The sequence below is a fragment of the Haliotis rufescens genome, unplaced genomic scaffold, assembly GCF_023055435.1.
Source record: "Haliotis rufescens isolate VD_foot unplaced genomic scaffold, xgHalRufe1.0.p SCAF_5, whole genome shotgun sequence".
In the NCBI taxonomy this organism is placed as follows: Eukaryota; Metazoa; Mollusca; class Gastropoda; order Lepetellida; family Haliotidae; genus Haliotis; species Haliotis rufescens.
This window is the reverse complement of record NW_025964223.1, coordinates 4,778,946-4,804,695: the sequence shown is the minus strand read 5'-3', so window position 1 is coordinate 4,804,695 and position 25,750 is coordinate 4,778,946. Positions and strand designations below refer to the sequence as shown.

At 40.1% G+C, this 25,750-nt stretch overlaps 1 protein-coding gene across 2 annotated transcripts in view; it reads right to left on the bottom strand.

Moving 5' to 3' along the window:
• Window positions 1–9,938: 9,938 nt before the first annotated feature.
• Window positions 9,939–25,750, bottom strand: part of LOC124133629 (probable beta-D-xylosidase 2) — a 33,070-nt gene continuing 17,258 nt past the window's right edge. The window contains exons 1-12 of one of the 2 annotated variants that reach the window (XM_048384236.1): window positions 19,963–20,317; window positions 18,672–18,831; window positions 17,547–17,717; window positions 17,107–17,198; window positions 16,664–16,890; window positions 15,853–16,106; window positions 15,488–15,710; window positions 14,940–15,035; window positions 14,530–14,741; window positions 11,842–12,042; window positions 11,032–11,206; window positions 9,939–10,386 (exon numbers count right to left, since the gene is read on the bottom strand). In XM_048384236.1, coding sequence (XP_048240193.1) covers window positions 10,271–10,386; window positions 11,032–11,206; window positions 11,842–12,042; window positions 14,530–14,741; window positions 14,940–15,035; window positions 15,488–15,710; window positions 15,853–16,106; window positions 16,664–16,890; window positions 17,107–17,198; window positions 17,547–17,717; window positions 18,672–18,831; window positions 19,963–20,255 — 2,220 coding nt within the window. In that variant the 5' untranslated portion in view covers window positions 20,256–20,317 and the 3' untranslated portion in view covers window positions 9,939–10,270. Of the gene's footprint in view, window positions 10,387–11,031; window positions 11,207–11,841; window positions 12,043–14,529; window positions 14,742–14,939; window positions 15,036–15,487; window positions 15,711–15,852; window positions 16,107–16,663; window positions 16,891–17,106; window positions 17,199–17,546; window positions 17,718–18,671; window positions 18,832–19,962; window positions 20,318–25,750 lie in introns of those variants that run through there. The other variant, XM_048384235.1, reaches the window with a different exon arrangement.

Genomic DNA, 25,750 nt, shown 5'->3' with positions numbered 1-25,750 from the left:
ACATAGAATGAGGTCATATGCTGATAAGAATGAATCCAACATTTGTTCCATCTTGTAGAACACGTTTACCGCAAAATACAATGTTTACAACGATTCGTTAACGTTGACATACTTTGATAATGAGTAGACGTTCTCTAAAATTGAATTTTCATATTGTGATTTCGTGCGATCTCCATAATTTCTAGAGATTTTCAATATTTTGAATGGTTGTGCAAAGGTAATGTTGGAAGTAGCTTCAATGAGACTATATTATCATTATATGAGACAGAAATGTGCATTTTGCAAGAAATATGTATGTCAAGGAGGTTGGTTGGTGGATAGGTAAGTTGGTATGTACGTGGAGATGTATGTGAGTATAATATTTGTTCCTAATATGTGTATATACTCAACAACAAAAAATTTACAAAGACAATCTGTTTACAATTTACTGCCGTGAATGGAATCATATCACAAGGGGAGAATAATGTTTTCGCTCCGACCACATGTAAATGAGTCTTGTCACACGAGGAGTTTCTGAGGCAAGTTGACAGTCAGTACCGACCTTTTTAACAGGCATTTAGAAATTGGAGTACTAAATGAGGAAAATATAGATATGGATGAACAGCTTCTTTGTTACAATAGGAGCTACATATGGGTGTAGATTCTAACACTGTTAACAAGCAGGTGATGTACAAAGTATGGCTGACAAGGTGAAGGCTTTGGGAACCTAGACGCAAAAGGGTGATGCTCACGCACCTATAACTAGGACCAGGGTGAATCTCTGTTTAGACGATTCGGACAGACAATGTAGGTGTGCCGGCCATAACATTTCCGAGTCCCGTGATGGGATTCGAACCAGGTTCGGACCCTATGTTCACATGGCCAAAGAGGTTAACCCCTCCAGCTGACGGGTAAGGATGTCATGAGTTGGAAATTACACAGTTAGTGACACCTGGGTGCATGTAGATAAAAGGAGCAAGACGCTGTCCATATTCACAAGACGCAACCAAAAGCAGTGTCGATTCTACGATCCTGACTCTATCATGATCATGAGCGTGTATTTATGAATCACCATCAAATAGTGATGACACCAGGTGTTCGCGAAAAGATGAGCGTACCCTCCCCTACCTGTGGCACCCGCCACAAACAAAAATCTTGCATGATGCCAGGGACGTCTATTGCATGGTTCATCTCTTGGCATGACCTCGCATCCATCCTTAACCTAAGCGTACCTTTGCATCAAATGAGAAACGTGACACAGATATAGTCTCTGGACCAACATGAACATTGAAATGTTTGCAACCGGCGTTGGCTCCGACGTAGCGGGGATCGCTTCCCTGGAGACCCTTCACGATATTTGCAGCAAAGGCTCCTGTCAGGAATGGATTCTCTCCGTATGTTTCCTGTAGCAAAATACCAATCAGATCTGTAGGAACATTGGCATGTTTTTGGTATGGGACCGCCATATACATAGAAGTGTTTGCAGCCTGAATTTGCACGGATATAACGTGGACGGTTGCCTTGGAGACTCATGACAACATGAGAGGCTAGCGCGCCGCCAAGAAAGGCTCCTCGTCATGAGTGTCCGGTACAATTACTTTTGTCACTATATACTGCTCAAATCGGTTTTAACTTTCAAAGAATATACATTCCCCAAATGCAAACCGGAAGGCAGATATGAACATTGTGCTGGGATAGTGTGGTATGCCGTAGAATATCTGTCAACCAGGGATTTGAGATCACTGAGCACGGAACCAGTTCATGTTAAGGGCAATGTACCATCACATTTGCTGCAAACATTATTGTGAAGAAGAACGCTGGGCACGTGGTGTTTTAATGTTCTGTCAAAATAAACAATATCTTCCTTGTCTCCTTTAAGAATTAGCGAGTCAGTGAGTTAAAAGTTAACGTCACATCGGCATTATTCCAGACATAAAGCGCCGAAAACGAGTTCTTACATACACGAGTGAGTCATGAAGGCAAAGTTATATTAAGAACAAATTTTATGAAACATATTTGGACTTAACAATATCATTGATACAGTTTAAAACAGGGGCTATTGGCCACCAGTAACCAAAGCTAGGCCACCTTGGTGGGGATCATGGGGACTTACGGTACCTCGGCTTCCTGCACGATACCCACTTTAAATATTAAATCAAAATGCTTTGTGTACGAAACCTTATTAACGGTAAATGATTTCTGAAGTTCTTTGCCTTTATGTGCTATCACAAACTGCATGTTTATCCACACGTGAAAAGGTATTGATTGTCGGCATGGACTGAAATTGTTCACATGTGCTATAAACGTCATCTAGCTTTAAACGAATAAAATAAATAAACTTTTAATCACGCCCTCGAACGACATAACATTTCACAAGAAAAAGGCCAAGGCTGACCCATCTGAGGTTACCTGATTCCTGTCCACCTGGAATCTCTCACGTGATTCCTGCCCCACCTGGTGTCTCTCGCGATGTTGATGACTTGACTGACACAGCTGATACCCTTGTAGTCGCCAAATTGTCCTGTCCTCTTGTAGTCATTAAACTTGGCCCTCACCTCCTCACCAGTGTCCTGGGCTACCCGGAATATCAGATCAGGGCTGCAGGAAGGGACGAAACAATTATATTCTTTGCAGGGATTTTATAAATGAAGTATGATATTGCAGATACATGAAGAGACTTGAAGCGAAATGAGTATTCGGTATTGTGCAATTTATTTCTACAAACATGATCAAGATAATATTAATAATGGACCAAGATTCTCAGTTAATTACTATACAATGCAACTGTTTATTATTTAGTATAATAACACCGGCCACGGTGGAACATGCGGTGTTCGTATTAATAGTGATTTTTGTACACAAACAAAGAAATGACATACGTTGCTTTTAAAAGGATAATCAATAATAACATAGTTTGTATATGATTCATTATTAGATTATATACTAATGGAGTGAGTGAGTATGGTTTTACGCCGCTTTTAGCAATATTCCAGCAATATCACGGTGGGTGACACCAGAAATGGGCTTCACACATGTCAGGAATCGAACCCCGGTCTTCGGCGTGACTAGCAAACGCTTTAACCACTAGGCTACCCGACCGCCCCTTATATACTGATGGAAGCGAAAATGGAAACAATGAAAAATATAAGGAAATAAGCTATACTGTTCAATACATAAATTCAATACATAACAGAATCAAATGTTGAGATGTGTTTGTGTGCATTATTTCCGGCGCGTATTTGGGGAGACAAGGCTGGGAACCAAAGATAGCTTATCGTTTTACTGGGTCTCAAACTAAGTGAGCTCTTATCTATTTAAGAATTGACCTTCACTTTGTGTGAGTTCATTGGAGTATGAACCTTCATAGAGTGAGGGCCAAACTGTATGAACGTCGGAGCTTGCACAAAGTGAAAGTCATTTTTTTTTCATTTTTTATCACAATTGCTTACCTCAAATGATGTAGGCCAAGATCTAAACACAATTTTATTTAGTACGAGTGACTTCATGTTTACACTGACAGCCACACAACAACCAGCTAAAATAGTTCCTCAAAAAGAGAGGTGACATGGGCGTATGGATGCACAACTTGCTCTTCAGAAACATCTTACGCAGCACATGTGTTCAAATCATATCCTCATTAGATGAGAAAGGTCTGTAAAGAACTACGTCAGTAAGTCAGTCAGAATGACAGCGCGTCGTAGTACATGTACATCAAGTACAAGACGTCAAAATGGCCGACACGATAAACGTGACGGGAGAGATTTCCGAAGTTGTTAATGAACCATGTGCATTTTATCGTTTGTTCATTAGGATAGGCCGCAGCGAGGATATTTGTGAACAATCATCCAGTCACGCTCTCTGACATTTCGCAATGTTTACTGAAACTCAGAGACCAAGAATAATGATCAGAAAGAACGCTTATGTATGTTTTCGTGCTAGGGAATTTCCAGGGGTTTCCCCAGGAATGTGGAAGTAGTCCGTCAGTGTTTACGTCATTTCAAGAACACGGTCTCGTGAAAAACGTTTGAACGTCAAATCGTGTCGTTCATACACTTATGAACGTCAATTTCGCGATTATGTGACCGACCTCCCGTCCAATGGAAAAGCCGTATATCGTGTAAACTTCAAATTAAAAACATATTTCCACATGTATATATTAATCAAATATGTTCGAATAAAGTTTAATACGAACTGCATGAATACGTGTTACTGTGCGTCCACATCAAAACAAAATCACAGGAACACCAACTGAAAAATACATTAATGTTCAAAATAGGTTTCTGTATTGTGAGAAATAATGTGATGAACACATACATATTTGATCACACTTGTTGTTCATCATAATTGCACCAGTAGTCTTGGTGTCTGTGTTTTAATTCTGTTTTATGTTCTGATGAGGGACGGGGGACACGGGTGGCCCAGTCGTCTAAGGCGCCGCGATTCGCTGTGCAGAGTTGCGTCCCTTGGGCACGCCAGAAAGCTATGATTGTGTGTTCGAATCCCGGTTCGTCCCGATTATGTTTCTAGGTTTGTCAGCACCATGCCCGTGCTCGTGGGTTTCACCGAAGTGGTAAACGTCTGAGACCTGCATCACTTCGGGCTTTCCTCCCACATTAAGCTGGCACGCCGCGATATAACTGGAATACTGTTAAAAGCGGGGTTAAACCCGACTCACTCACTCACTCTGATGAGTGACTATTCCAGTGTTTGTATGGAACACGGTTCACTAAATAGCTTGCCGCTAACATGGCTCCGAAAGACACAACAACAGTTAAAGGCGTGCATTAGTGAGATTCAGTAAGAGTGTCTGTGACTGTTTAAATGCTGTATTTGCTTCGAAATTAATCTACTTTGAAGCACAAGCAAAGGCACTGTATATATATACAGGAGTGAATGATGGTGACTTTGAGCAGTAATTCAGTTATATAATAACGTATCATAATAATGTGTCAGGAAAGCCCAATGTCACGCAAATCGTAGACCGTGGCCACAACCGTCATCAAGCGGATCAGCGAACCCTCTGGTTAGTCGGCAAAGCTGAGGGACTTAATACTGAAAAGCGAATTGCTCTTCCTACAAGAACCGTATATTGCATTGTTTCGGTCAATTGAGCTGTTGTCCTGAAGTGCGACATTATATTAGATTTTTTCATATTTCTAACCATCTACTTCAGAACATAAACCTTGATTAAGTTTGTGCTCAATTGTGTACTGAACATCCATTATAATGCTGCATGTGATAGAGTGAATTGATGGTCTTGCCTGAATGAGGGACATGAGTCACTGTGTTCATATAATTTATATGATTGAATATATTGAATATTTATATTTACACACACACACACACACACACACACACACACACACACACACACACACACACACACACACACCCTTTTGTTACCCACGGCTTTCTGGAAGGACAACTCCTATTGTAACCCACAGCTTTACGGAAGGACAACTCCTAATGTAACCCACAGCTTTACGGAAGGAAAACTTCTATTGTAACCCACAGCTTTACGGAAGGACAACTCCTATTGTAACCCACAGCTTCATGGAAGGACAACTCATATTGTAAGCCACGTCTTTATGTCAGGACAACTCCTATTGTAACCAACGATTTTACAGAAGGACAACTCCTATTGTAACCCACAGCTTTACGGAAGGAAAACTTCTATTGTAACCCACAGCTTTACGGAAGGACAACTCCTATTGTAACCCACAGCTTCATGGAAGGACAACTCATATTGTAAGCCACGTCTTTATGTCAGGACAACTCCTATTGTAACCAACGATTTTACAGAAGGACAACTCCTATTGTAACCTACGGCTTTATGGAAGGAAAACTCCTCGACGACCAGTCAGTTGACCAAGTCACCCAATCTGCCTTTTCGTGGCGCGGAGACCTTCCGGAACGGAAGTCGCACTTATCTGTAAATGTAAGGAATATATGTGATGACATAAGGAACCGGGAGCTGAAGAACGTTATCTTAACTTGACCGACCAAAATCATTGGCATGCAAATTCAATCAATACAGGCATAGCATTTATTGGAGGGATTGTTTTGAAAGTTCAGACTGCTGGATCGGATCATCAATAAATCATAAACAATCATTTGTGATGCCTGGTTCTGCAATTCATATGTGATACCAATGCATGGTCTCATAACTGGTAAAGAGATACATTCTCTCTCTCTCTCTCCCTCTCTCTCTCTCTCTCTCTCTCTCTCTCTCTCTCTCTCTCTCTCTCTCTCGAAAATGGTCGTTAGTCACTTAAATGAGGTCTGTAAGCAAGTCAGACTAGACAGTAGGCACGAGTCCCAGTTGCCGGACAGGTACAAAAGTATGTCAGTATCCTATATATATGTGTTCCAGTAATTTCCAGTTAATTCCGGTAACCTCGTTTCCAGTACTCAGTGTCCTATAGTTATATAAAAGAATAGGTTACTTCTAAAGGTCAGATTTAGAAGGTTTTTCATGTCATGTATTTTAAATTTCTTCCATTTGTAATAGGAAAACGAACATAAAAGTGGAGCATATTTTAGCCTGCATTTTGGGAACAAAGCGGGCATTAATCAAAACCGCAATCCAACTGGGCTTGTGGCTATATATTTTCTTGGAACAGAAACCACACAATGAAAATATCGATTTATTACTAAATAATAAACAGTGACAGCTTGGAGTCGATAAGAACAAGACGAAAGACCCCAGGACGGCCATGTTGAACTTGAGGCTGCTGTACATTTGAGGTTGTTCATGTATACGCCATTTCTTGGAGGCGGGCATTCAGGTCGTCCTCCTGCATCGGGTGGTAACCTGCAATGAAATATCAGGTGGGTATACATACATGTAGGTAGTTCGAAATAATTTTTTTTTTCTTTCAATATTCTACTTCTGGTACTTATATTATTATGGGATGAATTCATAAAAAATAAGCTGATAAAAACTGTCGCAGATAGGTTAGAGCATACATTAGTTAATTTTGTTTTTAAAATCCTACTCTATGAAAATGAAAGCAAAATAATCATTTCCATCGTCTTAAGAAATCGTTGGTAGTGCAGTGTCCACTGTACGATTCCGACTATATCTTAAGGATATGTTTATACTTCACTATCAAACAGTGATGATACCAGGTGTTCTCGGAAAGAACACATATTGCCAAATGTGCATGATTTGATTGAAAACAATCTCCAAACACATGCTAGAAAAAATTAATTGTGCTTCAGACTGTTGACACAAAACGAAGTAGTAAGCCACTAAACATTCATTCTTGCAAGTTGTTTTTGTAAAATAAATGTTTAGGCTCATAGTTTTAATTTGTTTTAAATATCTGCTTTTGCAGCTGTAGCTGAAAAAAATATCTAGTCCCCATCAAAGATCCCACCCGGGAACTTGACATTTTTTTATTTCTCGGGTAGAAGTAACTTTTTAATTTTACCATCAGAAAACTATCAACGAGCTACGAGGAATTATACGTTATCAGTCCCGCTTCACCAAGTCGTCCACTCTTTGCCTTCATAGCGGGGAAGCTTTCCAGAAATGAAAGTCGCCATTTTGCTGTAAATGTGTTGGATATGATGACGGAGGAGCGAAAGAACGCCAGATTGTATCTAAGAATATAAAGAATATTATCAGTTGAGAAGCTAATATGATACTTACAAATCTATTTACAAGGATGGTGATGCTGTTGCCAGTGCCACTATCATTGGATCGAGAACTTTAACAATTAGATTACCAGGTAACTCATCTATTTTCACAGCTGAATCAAACGCCCCTTTAACTGCTCTAGGAAATATATAAATTAACAGTCTGAACATAAGGAATTCATTATTTTTTCAGACTAGAGTCCAGTCTTCAGGCAATAAAAGATACTTCATTTGGTTGTCTCCAGCTTGTTACCGGTGTAAGAATCTACATCGAAACGTCGTTATAAGCAGTAAACCAGAAGTTGTTATTCATAAAGTTGTACGTTTTGTTTTCACCTTCAGGTTATTTTTGTAACTTGTCAACAAGACAGCACATTTGAGTGAAGGAGTTTTATATAAAGGTATGCGTTGTTGATATACAGGGGTATGTTTTGCTGTAATATGGTAGTATTGGATGTTGAAATGCACATAAATCTGTTGAAGTTAATGGATACGAATCGAAGATAAAACAGTGATTCCAATTGCATATAAAGTAGGATACCTGTTGTCTATCCGTATCTATATAGATATATCTATGTTGTTGATACAGAAAGGTCTGCCTCGTTGATATACAGGGGTATATGTTGTTGTTTTCAGTATTTCAGATGTCTGACTTGGCCCCTGGTGACATCCGGGTCCAGGCGCCTACCGTCGCCAACAGCACATACACCACCCTCCAGTGTGTCATTAGTTTCCTAACTGGTGAACGACTTGATGGAATTCTTTTCACATGGAAAACCTCAAAGTGGAAATTCTTTCTACAAATCGGTGCATTTTCTCCATCTTTCAATTCTATCGTGACAGACTTCGAGTTGAAGGACTTTGTTTCACTCATGTACTGCTATTTTAGCAAGTCAATGTTCCCCTGACTAAACCACGGGAACATCTGGCGATTTTGACAAGCTTACAGATGTATCGAAATGGACGTATGTTGGTAAATATATACAAAGATCTAACGACGAGAAATAATGGTTCATGCACGGTGAATTGTGTATGTAATCTGGCTCACCCGATCGCAACGTTAATGGCAGTATACCAGGTAGATTAACCCCTATAATGGCCGCTAAACCTGAATTAGATTAATCTTTATGTATTCGCACTTCTTTGATTATATAATGTAAGCTGAGGGCTAGACTGTGTGTAGATCGTTTAAAGCAGCGCAAGATGCTCCTCCGAGTTGCGTCCCTTAGGCGTGCCAGGATCCTTTGTTGAATACACTGTGATTAAGATTCTTGGTTTGCCAAAACCATATCTGTCCACGTGGATTTCACCAACGTGATAAAGGTCGAAGATGTGCATTCGACGTGCAAGGTCTAAGATGCGCATAGTGTTACCGTATTCGACGTAATAAGCGCCCAGGGCACTCTCAAAATTAGAAATAGGGGTGCTTATTAGAATATAATTTTGGTGAGAAAAAAAACAGAGTTGAAAGATTGTAAAGTTTGTGGTTTATGCTGACGGCCTGAAATGATATAAAAGAAGAATCTGTGTGTATTATACACGATAGATATATTTTATTTTAGAATATTTAATTGACCATAATTAAGGGTGCATATAACAGACGAGTGCGTATTATATACGAATAAATAAGTCTTGAGCACATTGATTAATTGGAAAGGGTTCTTATTGGGATCGAAATTCTAAGCGCATAGTGTTGTTGTTTTTTTGTACATTCAATGATCACCATGTCTCAAACGTATTTGCAAGCAAAATATATAAATCGAGATTGACGAGACACACGCTTTTAGTAGATATTTTATTGTTACACGACTGTTCAAAGGACACAGGAAGACCTTATACCTTATCATGAAGATTCTGTTTCAGTGCCACTTAAATCGTACCAAAAACGAAGTTGGATGACTTAAATTCAGAAATAAATTACATGAATGATCATTCGTGCTATTTAATGTTTTACTACATACAATTTTGATTGAAGTAGTGAGCTCAGTACGAGGACGAGGCTTTACGCTAGCCGATTAACAAAATGACATTTTGGGCAATTTGCGTTACCAACCGGGGCTCTTGTAAATCTTAAATGTCTGAGAAACATAAAATGAAATAAAGGAAACAAACTGCAAAAGAACACAGTAAGGATGCTGCTGTTGTTATTGTACAAAGACAACATGCAGCCCTAACAACATTTTGTTTGTTTGATTGTTTGCTGTTTAACGCCGCACTCAGCAATAATCAAGCTATATGACGTCGGGTTGTAAATAATCGCGTCTGAACCAGACAATCCAGTGATTTGCATCATGAGCATTGATCTACGTAATTGGGATACGATGGCATGCATCAACCAAGTGAGCAAGCCTGACCACTCAATCCCGTTAGTCGCCTTTTACAACAAGCATGGGTTGCTGAAGATCAATTCTAACCCAGATCTCTACAGTCACCTCTGACGTAAACCATGTAAGCAAAATGTTTCCAAAAATAAACTGATTACCGATTTAACACATTTTACCATGGTGTTCCATCGCTCACAGGTCAATATTAGTTTTATTGGTCACTTATAAGCTGTTTTACATCTATCCATATTTAGAAGATAGCCAGAAAAATCCAGTGTCCAACTGTACTTGAAGTAAGCAAACAAAAATAACATGGCTTTTCATTAATATCGACCAAGTACTTTTTTCCCTGTAACCGTGAACTGGCCAGCAATGACATTGGACTCAACAGCGGGTCTGGCGTTAGGCTGCTGACCTCCTACCCATATTGAAATGACGCCTGAAAGGAAACATGAAATAGATTTAGTATATACTATTATGCCCGGTTTATTTTTGAATACTGAATATTTTCACTTATTGATCATTTAATGTGTCAATCAGAAACGCACAAACTACCGTTCAGGAAATTGTTTTAGTAATGGTTTTAGATCTACGACTATCCCTAAAGAAGTATACGAAATACAATTTTCCTTCTTATTGTCAATATTGTTCAAACAAGCTGACGCAGCCTATTCCGTTTTTGCCCCTTCCCCTCTTAATATCATCAGAAGTCAACAGTACATAATACATCTGAACCAAACCACCTGATGATTGTCGTCGTTATATCTTAAAGTTCCTCTTTGGAGCCAGATATAAAAACGGATATAAAAGAGGATAGGATGTTTACAATGTGTGAACTGATTCTACTCCTAGGTTGTGCTATCCACGTTTGCTTTGTCAGGCCCAGATCTAAGATCTACTGGGCACTATGACATAGCTGAGTTAATAATAGACGGAAATAATATATATCTTCGATACCTGTTTATGACATCAACCATTGGGTTTTCTGGTCTTGATCACATGCCACTCACAGTGCATCGGTCGTACACTCGCACAAAGTCACAATCAATCATCGTGTGGTTTGGAACTAGGGCGATCGGCTTACCTGGTTCAACAATCCATCCATTTTGTTCAGTCCACACTGCCATGGACTCAGCCGAGATGGTGAATTCCCATGACGTCTGGGCGCCCCGTGGTGCAAACATCCTGTTGAAGGACACAAGCTGAAGCTGTGGAACCGTCACCGTGGCGTTCGACCAGGATATATACACCTGGATGACCTGAAATAGAGCAACGTTGTGCGTTTTAAATAATAGAGGTATTGTTCTGATACTCGCGACAGGCATGGTTCACATCTATTTAATATAAATATTTAACAATTCCTTTCCGACAGACCCTGACCTCTATATCATTATTAATAAACAACGGTCAAAATATAGGTATCCCACTGACATATCTCTTTCCTTTTACTCTCAAAGACCTGTAGAGATCTTGGTTAGAATTGTTCTTCAGCAACCGATGCTGGTTGTAAGAGACGACTAACGGGATCGAGTGGTCAGGCTTTCAGGCTTGGTTTATGCATGTAATCCTATCGCAAATGCGTAGATCGATGCTCATGATATCACTCACTGGATATTGTTTACAGACCGCCATCATATAGTTAGAATATTTTGAGTGTGCCCTTAAACAAAACATGATACTCTCGAGCTGTTTCAAAGATAGTTAACGCACATTAAATGGTGGGCAAAGAAGTGAGAAAATCTGGTAGTGGCATTGCCGTGCTGGTATATCCATATGAAGAAGACATTTAATCAGATGATGTTTTCCTCCAACATACTGGTGTTGATATTTCAGGAAGGAGGAAAGTCGGTAATTCTTTGTATTCTAAAACAATTTCACTTTCGGCGATACATACCTCATCAGCATCAAAAGATCCTCGATTGATAAGTGAGACAGAACCAGTCAGGTCGTCCCCGGCTGTCACCTGAGTGGGATACTCCAAAATGTTGTAGAAGAAGCTGGTGTAGGAAAGACCATAGCCGAAGGGGAAGAGAACTGGATACGTGGCGTACCGGTATGTGCGTCCGACCATTGAGTAATTTGTCATGTCAGGCACCTTGTGAAATAATATAGGTAATTAATCGTACTTTCACATCAATCTGTTCCATTTGATGTAGTCCGGGTACTATTTACATAAGAATCCACGGATGAACATGTTCATCACCAGGATATGTCAGATCGTGTTATCTAAAGGCAGATTCGTCCTGATATTGTTTATGATTATTACCAGGATATGTCAGATCGTGTTATCTAAAGGCAGATTCGTCCTGATATTGTTTATGATTATTACCAGGATATGTCAGATCGTGTTATCTAAAGGCAGATTCGTCCTGATAATGTTAATGATTATTACCAGGATATGCCAGATCGTGTTATCTAAAGGCAGATTCGTCCTGATATTCTTTATGATTATGACCAGGATATGTCAGATCGTGTTATCTAAAGGCAGATTCGTCCTGATATTCTTTATGATTATGACCAGGATATGTCAGATCGTGTTATCTAAAGGCAGATTCGTCCTGATATTGTTTATGATTATTACCAGGATATGTCAGATCGTGTTATCTAAAGGCAGATTCCACCTGATATTGTTTATGATTATTACCAGGATATGTCAGATCGTGTTATCTAAAGGCAGATTCGTCCTGATAATGTTAATGATTATTACCAGGATATGTCAGATCGTGTTATCTAAAGGCAGATTCGTCCTGATAATGTTAATGATTATTACCAGGATATGCCAGATCGTGTTATCTAAAGGCAGATTCGTCCTGATATTCTTTATGATTATTACCAGGATATGTCAGATCGTGTTATCTAAAGGCAGATTCGACCTGATATTGTTTATGATTATTACCAGGATATGTCAGATCGTGTTATCTAAAGGCAGATTCGTCCTGATAATGTTAATGATTATGACCAGGATATGTCAGATCGTGTTATCTAAAGGCAGATTCGTCCTGATATTCTTTATGATTATTACCAGGATATGCCAGATCGTGTTATCTAAAGGCAGATTCGTCCTGATAGTGTTTGTGATTATGTCAGCACCATTACCGTGCTCATGGTCGTCACCAATGAAGTTAACATCTAATACCCGCATCATTCTTGGCTTTCCTCTCAGAAAAGCTGACACGCCGTGAAGTACCTGAACAAGTGTTTAAAGCGGCGTTACACCAAACTCACTCACTCATGCCTCGCAGACAGTTTCGATGATGGTTAGCCCAGATTCATGATTAACCATGCCCTGAGTAGTGAGATAATCAAAGAATGTACACGATACAATTTGCGGGTATTACTTTAAACAAATAAAAGCGAAAACACCCAAATGAAATGTCTGCCGAAAACATTGTACGATTCCGACTGTCATGCGCAGGTGTGTATCAGATAGTGATGATACCAGGGCTTCACGAAAAGGTGAGCATATCCTGCGTCACCGATGGTACCCATCACAAATACATGAAAGTAAAGATAGGGAACTGCAGGGGATATCATTTTTGTCACTGATGTGTCGAATGTGGAAAATTCCTACACCTGTCTACCATGACACTTTTTAAAGCTTTACTTAGGCCTTGCATGTTGTTACCTTAATCAAACCATTTCTGAGCAAGAGTTGCATTACGCTCTTTGAAAACATGGTAGAAAGAGCATGCTCGATTGTATCTCAAAAGGGCTGGAGCTGCTGGAATATGACACGATATGGAGGGAAAGTGACGAAGCGGTCTTGTCCTGATTACCTTGTTTTGACTTTGCCAATCCGAGCAGAAATTCTGATTCATATGTATAAAGAAACAGATCCACAAGAAGGGGAACGCAGTTGGTGCCCATGGGGATGCCTACTTCTTGCCCATATATCTTAGCCCCAAAATTTCAGATGGCATTTGCTTCCATTTTTGAAAAAATTGACCTGAACCCCAGAAGATAGATATGTTACTATGTGTCACCACGTTGGAGCTTTGAAATCCAGCACAAAAGGGCAATGGACATGTCTTCAGGTCTTAGAGTCAAGTCAAAAGTTGACAGTACTGATACACGGCTTGGGCAGATCTCTTCCTCAGTTAACATACTGGCCTTATATGTGCCATGTTTTTATATATCATTTATACCACGTTGACACTGACATAAACTGACAACTGACTCACTTTCATTACCCTCAATGCCTTTTCAGGAACTATCTTCACCTAATAAATATATATATTAAGGAAGAACATCGACATTATTCACGGCACAAGCGGCAAACTAGGTATGAAACAATAGTGTCACGGTACTGTCACTTACGAAAATATTCTGTCGGCACTGACATTCAAATGTTTTCTGAAGAAATACTGAGGTCTGACGAACACTTAAATCCTGATAATGTGAACAAAATACAAAAGTCTTCAAAAGGAGAAACATACGTATCGAGTGACATTCACAGTGACCTTGACCTTTCACATGTCCACCGTGATGTAACCTTGATCAAACAACTATTGAGAAAGATTCGTATGACCTTGCAAAGCTTTACTAAAGGCTACGATGTAATAACTACAATATTTATACTTACTGTGTCCATATACCTTGGCCACGTGACCGGAAGTCTGGCAGCTGGAACTGAGTTGGGTCCTTCAGCTAAAAGCACCCGTCGCAATGCCTCGCCTGTCGCTTGAGCTGGCAAAAATAGTTCCATGATGGCGTGAACCTTTGGACTCTCAACAGCCCATGTGATGTTGAGTGGTCCAGCATTGAAGAGAAGAAGGATGACCTTCGCACCCGATACTGGAAGGAAAGACGAACTGATCACTTGTCACAATAGTGTGAATTCGGTTGGTGTTGCCGTTGTTTTAATTGTTCTGTTTCTAGTAGGTAGCAACAATGTCTTAACAGATGACAGAAAATGGCCATTTGTATTATGAATTTCCGAACATACCCGCAGTGGTTCAGTGTTATTAAATGTGTTGTCAAGCTCCCACCTACCTTGGCCGGCGGTGACAGCTTCCTGCAGCAGCTGCAGCTGTTGTCCAGGGAGGTCCAGATTGGCCTTGTCGTTGCCTTCAGACTCTATCTCCGTACCTGAAAGAAAACGTTTGGTTCGCATCAACAACAAGGCTCTGCACAAATTATAAATCGTCATAGGATTCCATATCTACCCTTCATAAACTGGTTTTTGTTTTTGATCTGAAGTCTACTTCCGAACTGTACTTTGACAAAATGTAAAACGTCAACAATCAGCCGATACAGACATCATCGGGCGCAAAACTGCCGTGAAAATCACATGAATGGGTGACTAAAAAATCAAGGTGCCCACCCAACCGGCAAGCAAGCATAAATTAATATCTAATTTTCTATGCATTACTTATGATCTTACATGATCATACTCTGAAAATCATAAAGAGCTTTAGGGAGTCTGCTTTTTTTTATATCTAATGAGATATTGATTTATTATTTGCAAATAAACACAGTATGTCTTCACCAAATAAATCATTAAGAGAAAAATGCTGCTCAATTAAGATTAAGAGCCTCACCTGTGCCAAGACACACAAAAAGTAGATCACTGCCTTTTGCTGCTGTCTGGACTTCCTGGGAGTTATACTGAGTGCATTTGGTGTCTGTGCAGCCTGCTCCATACCTCACAGTAGACCAGATAGACTGTACGCCTTTTAGAGGGTTGGTGGTGTATCTGAGGTTGATGTCAGGGGAGTAGTCTCCAAACAGTGCATTAGAATTGTTGGCCATTGGTCCGACAACCTGTTGGACAAGAATCCACTTTCATTGTGTTTTGGTTATTTTTTAATTGACGCCGCATTCAACTATTACAGGTAAATGACACGTATTACACCCAACCTTGTCAAAACAAATCTATGTTATTTTGTTCAATAGCACACCCTACCGCCACATTCTTGTAGCTCGATGGCTTCAAGGGAAGCACATTTTCTTGGTTTTTCAGCAACACAAATGTCTTCAATGCTGCCTCAACAGACAGGTTCCTGTGAGCTTCACCCTGAACTATTGAAACGTTCAGTTTTGTGTATTGATTCATTTCCGGTGGGTCGAACTCTCCAAGCCTCATTCTGACATTGAAAAGCTCCTTAACTCTGGTCCTGACCACGTCTTCAGTCAGCTTGCCTTGTTTCACAGCATCAACTGCAAGAAAGCAGACAACACTGCTCAGTACTGTAGCTTACATAATGCATTTCAGAGCCCTACATTCATTCTGATAGTTTCGATTCCTGGTCGCGTCATAAGAAAAGACGTTAAAAGATGGTACTTAATGTTACCCTACCCGTTTGGCCTTAAGGGGCTAAAACAAGGACCGGTCGTCTCGGAGTCAGTATACTGTGTCTGAGTGGGGTATTCATGTTAAACTGCAGCATGGTATCTCAGTGAGTTAGCACTATAAATCGACATCGGTCCGGCATTTGTACAGGCAGCCACACAAACACACACACGTACATGCACGTCGCACTATAAGTGCAATAATCTTGGACGCGACGTTAAACCCCATTTCACCTCACCCATACAGAAACAAACAAGCATTCATGTGCATTTTGCAGATATATAGGGTATTAACCAATTTTCTACTCTATTAACTATGAACTTTAGTATGGATGTGAGGTGCACAAGCCATCGTGCGGCAATCAGATGAACAATGAACGCGTTTCTATATGGTAAACTCTAAACCGTGGACACTATAAACGTACCAAGTGACATGTAAACGGGCTGAGCTGAGTTTCCTGACAACTCGAGGTTGCATCCAGCCTTCACACACGCTGCGACGGTGTCGACGCTGTTGTTGAGGTAGTGGTGATGAGTGATGATGTTCTCAATGGCAGCTTCGTCACTGACTATGTAACCTTTGAAACCCCATTCGGTTCTCAGAATATCCGTCAAAAGCCTCTTGTTGGCGCATGCTGGAACTCCGTTGATTCTTTTAAAAACCGATACACATAAGATTGGATTCTTACGAAATCATATTACTTTTACCGATAGCAACACACAGTTTGTCTTCCAGCTTGTGGAACGGACCGCAGGACGCGAATTTATGGAAATAGAAATAGATTGTAGAACTCGGCAGTTCTGGTATAACGGATGATGAAGGAGTAATGTTTCGTTTTTAGAAGAAGCTTTCATTTTGACTACCCACCTATTGTAACTGCACATGAGACTGTAGGTCCCGGCCGTAACACAGGTGCGGAATGCTGGGAGAAATGTAGTGCGCCAGTCTCTTTCAGACACCTGTAGGAAGAAGTCAGAGTGAGTGAGTGAGGGAGGGAGGGAGGGAGGGAGGGAAGGAGGGAGGGATTGCATTCAGGGACATTATACTAGCTGTGCAACTGTTGGTAGTAATACGTTTTCGTCATCTCTCAGTTGCATCACAACAAAAGTTGAGATATCCGAATCATATCTGTCAGTAAACATTCCATTCATGAATGTGGCAGATTCCCTTCATGTTACGGAACACGAAATGTCAATGACAATTAATGAAAAAGAATGAAGAAGAGGCACTTTTAGAATGCATGGATTTTGTTGTCACTGTGAAGTGACGTGTTGTTATGTGACGTGACGTGACCTTATATTTCTGACCTCTGCATCAAACGAGAAGCGTGACGACGGTATATTATCGGGGCCGCCATGGACGTTGAAGTGCTTGCAGCCGGCGTTGGCTCTGATGTAGCGGGGATCGCTTCCCTGGAGACCCTTCACAAAATTGGCAGCAAAGACACCTGACAGGTGTGGATCCTCTCCATATGTTTCCTGTACAAAATGAGCAATAGGGACTGTATGAACCGAAGCGCACAAATAATGGTTTTGTTGTTTTTAGTGACAGGACATTCTCTCAACTGTTTAACGTACATAACGTGGGTTGTTCCTTCTTATTTGTGTGGTAGTAGGTCAAAGTCATATTCATACCCTTGAAGACGGTTTGGTGACATCGTAACTCAGGGCACTGTACTGTTCGCCTTAGATTAGGGTTATAGATTATACAGATAACGTGATAACATATAAGGATGACCTCTGTATAAGGATAAGGTCAATGTAAACGTACCGTTTTTAAACCTTGCTATTGTCTGCATTTAATTTAATATGTCAGTGTATGCAGTGGTTTAACAAGATAAACTACAAATGTGTATCAAGTTAAAAAGTTGTCATTAAACTAGCAAGTCACTGTGGTCTACTTTTTCGTTTCTTTATTTTAGCTTAAAGTTCACCGATATGTGTGATATCACACATGTTCTTGATCAAGGAGTATGTAAATCTGTCATAGAGGTCATCTATTGAATAAGATAGTCCAACCAAAGCAACAGACCCTCCCTGATCATGATCATTTCGCATAATTGACAGACATTTCGTCTCTGAGGAAGATAATTTATGGATGTCATCTTCTTTATTATGAGGGACACAACGTTTCGGAGTATATACTTACCCCTTTACCACCTGATAAAAGAGTAAGTATATACTCCGAAACGTTGTGTTCCTCATAAAAAAGAAGTTGACCTCCATAAATCCTCTTCCTTATGTTCCTTTCAAAGACTTGATTTCATTTCTGGATCATAAATCAGAAAACATTAACAAAACCTTATATTGTACCACAATAACCAATTTCATTAGTAAATTATACTTATCCTTATATTGTTTCTGCCAAGTTTATAATCGCACATGATCAAGCCGAAGGCCGACCTAATTCCGGTCGCCTCTGGGGTCTCTCACCTGATTCCTGCCCCACCTGGGGTCTCTCACGATGTTGATGACTGGGCTGAAACAGCTGATACCCTTGTGAGTGCCGTATATCCCATGCGCTGTGAAATTGTTATACTTGGCCCTCACCTCCTCACCCGTGGCCTGGGCTACCCGGAATATCAGATCTGTGCTGCAGGAAGGGCGAATCATTTAACATTTTGCTTGGATGTCAATAATTCACTTACATGTTTAGCTAATGTAGTGTTTTGCATTTAACTATTGGAAATGAAAACACCAGTTGGTGAATGATTTGCATATGGGCGAGACGATGTTGCAATAATTCAGCATTTCTCACTTAAGTTTGTTCAGCACTATTACAGCTATATGACGGCAGAATGATCATAATCGAGTTTGACCAGACAATCCAGTGATTGATGTTATGATCCCCGCAATCGGATAACGATAAAACGAAATCAAGCAAGTCCATCTGATCCATTAAGTCGCTTCTGACGACCAATTGGGGACCAATTCTAACTCGGTGTATGAGTTCATTAAGAAGACTTAAGTGTGTATAACGTTCCAAACATTTCAGGTTTTCAATAATAAATTGTAATGTTTATTATGTCTTTATTAAGTTATTATAATAAATATAATAAACATGAATAACAAATAGTAGCTTCTGCACACGAGTCCAAGTTTGTATTTATCCATGTTGGCAGTCTTAACAGACTGAAAAGCTCAGAATCAACACTTTAAAAACGTTAAAATACGTACATATTTATATACTGCGTACAGTAACCTACAGTACGTTTATAACGAACACGCTTATAACGAACTGACGGATACAACGAACTTTTTTCAGTCCCGAACATATGTTGTACATATGCTGAATGTATGCTTATAACGAACTGCGGTTGTTACGAATTAAAATTAGTGGTCCCCTCGAGTTCGTTATAACCGTAGTCTACTGCAGTTTATCGAATAAAAGCGACAAACACATTTCCATTAGCATAAGCAATCGCTGCTTCAAGCGACAACGGTATAAGGATCTATACTGAAACGTCGCCTTTACAATATTAAAGAGAAGTTGTTATCTATAAATTGTGTCAACTTTGTCATCCGTCAACTTCTAAGCAATGCCTATCAAACAATACTAGTATATCATAAGCATATTTTATGAATCACTTTCAAATAATGATCATATCAGAAATTCGCGAAAAGGTTCCCCACTGGTTGCAAAACTGGAAACCATGAATAGGTAGTCCACGTATTATCATAGCAAAGGTTTGAATTTGAATTTGAATTTGTGAAGATATCTCACCTGAATGAGGCTCCAAGTCCTATGGCCTGGGGGAAGGCGGTAGCGTCCCCTGCCCCCGCGTCCCCACGGAGACACTCGGTGTCCCAAGAGTAGGGCTTGATACCCAGACGGGGTATAGCAGGGGCGGGGCCAGCGTTTGGTCCTGAACCCCCACGGGCCATCTGCAGCTGGATCTCGTCCAGGGTAAGGCGCCCAACGAGATCGTTGACTCTGTCCTCCCAGGGGAGAGAGGTATTTCTAAAGGGGTAGTCCCCCACCACCAGGGGCACGAAGACGAGAAGGAGGAGGAGCATTGTGTTGGGACGACACGGAGAGAATGACTGTGTGAGGACTTCGTCGGGATATGTTACAGAGGCATAACGTGACTCATTTGATCTACATATGGCTGCATGAATATGTATCGTGCTTGGTTTTTAGATAACACAGATTATGCTGAATGACAGACAATTTCAGAGCTATGAAGCCTTGGACGTTTTCGAAAATGTTAATTGGCCTCTGAAAATACAAAAAAATTGTTTGCTTCATTTCTCGAGCGCAGAAAACCCAACAATTATCTGTAAGAAATTGGGAAACGGAATTCGAGGTTGTTTTTTTTGTGTTTAACGCCGCACTCAGCAATATTCCAGCTATATGACGGCGGTCTGTAAATAATCGAATCTTGACCAGACAATCCAGTGATTGACATCATGAGCGTCGATCTACGCAGTTGGGATCGATGACATGCATCAACCAAGTCAGCGAGCCTGACCACCCGATCCCGTTAGTAACCTCTTTCGACAAACATAGTCGCCTTTTACGGCAAGCATGGGTTGCTGAAGACCTATTCTACCCCGGAACTTCACGGGGCGAATTCGTGATAACTGTATGTTGTATATTAGTTGAATACTATTATGGAACTTTAGAATTGACATGTATAAAAGTGCATGTTACAAAATATATGTTATAATTTATATAATCAACTTTGTATTCGTGTTAAAGTTTTATCCAAACAGTGAAATAAATAGTTTTACCTTTGACCTCTTTTAGCTCTAGATTTCTGTATGTATATACAGTGATTTACAGGAAACTTAATGCCCTTGGATTGTCTTTATACAAGTTTTTTCCTGACAACTTGGCACAGTCACAGAGGTTTGTTTAGGATAAGTCGGCTTCATAATCGCCCTCTTTGGATCTCTAATGATTGTGCCCAGATGTAAAATGACATAGAATTAGGTTATATGCTTATGGTAATGAATCCAGCACTTGTTCTATCTTGTAGAACATGTTTACCGCAAAATGTTGACAACAATTCGTTCACGTTGACATACTTGACAATTAGTAGAAGGTCTCCAAAATTGAATTTTCATCTTCTTTTGACTTCGTTTGACCTCCATTTTTTCTAGAGATTTTCGGTATTTTGAATGGATGTGCAAAGGTAGTGTTGGATTAGGCAGTATTTGTATGAACATTTATCGATGAAGATCCGGGGTATAATAGGTCTTCAATAACCCATGCTTGTCGTAAAAGGCGACTATGCTTGTCGTAGGAGGCGACTAACGGGATCGGGTAGTCAGGCTCGCTGACTCGGTTGAAGCATGTTATGGATCCCAATTGCATGGATCGATGCTCATGATATTAATCACTGGATTGTCTGGTCCAGACCGCCGCCAGACCTTCCTATTTTGGATGCTTGTCGGTTGTTGCTGCTAGGTGAATAGTATTATCACTTAAATGTTTTTACAATAACCACTGCTATTATATTTGATAATGTCATTGTAATTGTATACTGCCATTGGATTTTGCACTACCACTCTATTGTGTACTGTCATTGTAATTGTTGTGCAGTGATTTGTATTGATTTGTAAACCTAGTTAAATGTATACCATTTCTTTGTTTTGCTTATTGGTGTCATACTGAATTCATTTACCTATTGATATGGAAGTCGACACATAACAACATATAGCGTTAAATAATAATATCCTGTGATTAGAGATCTGACCCTTTTTGCGGGTAAAATTATGCATCCTTTCAGAATTGTAACGGGAGATTGATGTCACATGTTAATTCAAAAGTAATATTTATACAGATAGTTTCGTGCATTTCAAGGAGGTACCATGAACATCTGAAAGTTTCAGAACTGTATTACCGAAATAGAACAGAAGTAGAATACTGTGTTGAGTTAGTGTTTGGGGAAAAGAAGGGGGGACCTGAGCATATGCCTTCTGGAAGGACATCACTTATTGTAACCCACGACTTTCTGGAAAGACAACTCCTACTGTAACCCACGGCTTTGTGGAAGGACAACTCCTATTGTAACCCACGGCTTTATGGCAGGACAACACCTATTGTAACCCACGGCTTTCTGGAAAGACAACTCCTATTGGAACTCACGGCTTTCTGGAAAGACAACTCCTATTGTAACCCACGGCTTTCTGGAAGGACAACTCCTATTGTAAGCCACGGCTTTATGGAAGGACAACTCCTATTGAAACCCACGGCTTTATGGCAGGACAACTCCTATTGTAACCCACGGCTTTCTGGAAGGAAAACCCCTATTGTAACCAACGGCTTTACACCTTGGCGTAGCATTTTATTGTTTTGAGAGAGATTGTTTTGAAAGTTCAGACTGCTGGATCAGATCATCAATAAATCATAAACAAGCATTTGTGATGCTTGGTTCTGCAATTTGTTTTGGATACCAATGCATGTTCTCACAACTGGTAAAGACATAAATTCTGAAAACCTCGATATATATGTTTAATATTCTTGTAGGCGACGTTAAACCCAACAAATGCATATCACCTCTCTTCACCTTACCCCACGTCACCTTAAAACTGGTAATTGCAGAACTTAAGAAAATGATCGTTAGTCACTTAAATGAGGTCTGTAAGCGATTCTGACCGCCTCCGTGGTCTTGTGGTAGAGCGTCCGCCCGGAGAGCGGAAGGTCCAGGGTTCGATCCCGGGCCGCGTCATACAAAAAGACGTTAAAAGATTGTACTTGTTGTTACCCTGTCTGGCGCTCGGCATTAAGGGGCTAAAACAAGGACTGGTCGGCTCGGAGTCAGTATACTGTGTCTGAGTGGGGTATTCATGTTAAACTGCGGCATGGTATCTCAGTGAGCTAGCACTATAAATCGGCATCAGTCCGGACTAGTACAAGCAGCCACACACACACATACACGTGCATGCACGTCGCTATATAAGTGCAATAATCTTGGACGCGACGTTAAACTCAATTTCACCTCACCTCACCTGTAAGCGATTCTACACTAGACAGTGGGCACTATTCCAACGTGCCGGACAGTACAAATGTAAGCCAGTATCCGTTATATGTGTTCCAGTAATTTCCAGTTAATTCCGGTAACCTCGTTTCCAGAACTCAGTGTCCTATAGTTATATAAAAGAATAGGTTACTTCTAAAGGTCAGATTTGGAAGGTTTTTCATGTCATGTATTTTAAATTTCTTCCATTTGTGATAGGAAAACGAACATAAAAGTGGAGCATTTTTTAGCCTGCATTTTGGGAATAAAGCGGGCATTAATCAAAACCGCAATCCAACTGGGCTGGTGGCTCTATATTTTCTTGGAACAGAAACCACACGATGAACATATCGATGTATTACTAAATAAAAAACTGTAACATCTTGGAGTCGATAACAACAGGTATTGGCCAAGACGAAAGACCCCAGGACTGCCATGTTGAACTTGAGGCTGCTGTACACTTGAGGCTGTTCATGCATGCGCCATTTCTTGGAGGCGGGCATTCAGGTCGTCCTCCTGCCTCGGGGGGCAACCTGCAATGAAGTATAAGATGGGTATACATAAGTTAGTTCGAAATAAAAAAAATTTCTGAACAATATTCTATTTCTGGTGACCCCCCTCCGTGGTCTAGTGGTAGAACGTCCGCCCTGACAGCGGAAGGTCCGGGGTTCGATCCCCGGACGCATCATACCAAAAGACGTTAAAAGATGGTACTTGTTGTTACCCTGTCTGGCGCTCGGCATTAAGGGGCTAAAACAAGGACTGGTTGTCTCCGAGTCAGTATACTGTGTCTGAGTGGGGTATTCATGTTAAACTGCGACATGGTATCTCAGTGAGCTAGCACTATAAATCGGCATCAGTCCGGACTAATACAAGCAGCCACACAAACAAGCACACGTACATGCACGTCGCTACATAAGTGCAATAATCTTGGACGCGACGTTAAATCCCTTTTCACCTCATCTCACCTCTTCTTCTGGTACTTAAATTATCACAAATAATAATATTGTTGTGGATGGGATGACTTCATTAAAAATAAGCTGATAAAAAGTGTCGCAGATAGGTAAGAGCATACATTAGTTAATTTTGTTTTAAAAATCCTACTCTATTGAAAATGAAAGCAAAAAATAATTTCCATCGTCTTAAGAAATCTTTGGTAGTGCAGTGTCCACTGTACGATTCCGACTATATCTTAAGCATATGTTTATACTTCACTATCAAACAGTGATGATACCAGGTGTTCTCGAAAAGAACACATATTGCCAAATGTGCATGCTTTTATTAAAAAAAATCTCCGAACACATGCTAGAAAAATTAATTGTGCTTCAGACTGTTAACAAAAAAAGAAATTGTAAGCCACTAAACATTCATTCTTGCAAGTTGTTTTGGTAAAATAAATGTTTTGGCTCATAGTTTTAATTTGTTTTTTAAATATCTGCTTTTGCAGCTGTTGCTGTAAAAAATATCTAGTCCCCATCAAAGATCCCACCCGGAAACTTGATTTTTTTTTATTTCTCGGATAGAAGTAACATTTTAATTTTATAATTAGAAAACTATCCACGAGCTACGAGGAATTATACGTTATAAGTCCCGCTTCACCAAGTCGTCCACTCTTTGCCTTCATAGCGGGGAAGCTTTCCAGAAATGAAAGTCGCCATTTTGCTGTAAATGTGTTGGATATGATGACGGAGGAGCGAAAGAACGCCAGATTGTATCTAAGAATATCAAGAATATTATCAGTTAAGAAGCGAATATGATACTTACAAATATATTTTTACTCATTGATCCAAGTATGGTGATGCTGTTGCCAGTGCCACTATCATTGGATCGAGAACTTTATCAATTAGATTACCAGGTAACTCATCTATTTTCACAGCTGAATCAAACGCCACTTTAACTGCTCTAGGAAATATATCAATAAACAGTCTGAACATAAGGAATTCATTATTTTTTCAGACTCGCAGTCCAGTCTTCAGGCAGTAAAAGATACTTCGTGTCAACATCTAGTTTTACGTGACATAATTGAATTACAAAAAAATCTTGCGATTGGCCAATACGACATCGTCTTCTGTTGGTTGCCCAGCCATGTTGGGATCGTTGGCAACACTTTGGCTGCTGCTGCTTAGGCAAAATCTGTGACACCACTTCTTATACCCTACAGTGACTATAAAACCTGTAATTAGATGTTATATCGAAGATCTATTGCAGAAAAAGTGAGACACCCAAGTAGGTAAATAAATCACATGCAGTAAAGCCAAATACAGGTTACACCTACCTGGGTTGCCAGTCCAGATTTGAAGCGGTCATATTAAGACGATGTCGTATTGGCCATTCTGAATATTTATTAAAGGTGATGATCCTCCATTCTGCATCCCTTGTGATGAAAGAATCAAGGTCAAGCATGTCCTGCTTGACTGTGTTTATTTTTCCATTTTTCGGCCTTTCAAATCATCTTCTATTATCTTTTTAATGATATTAATTCTCGTTTTATTAAAAAAAATTAAAGGAAATTGAATTATTGGACAAATTTGGATTAATATGTTTTGT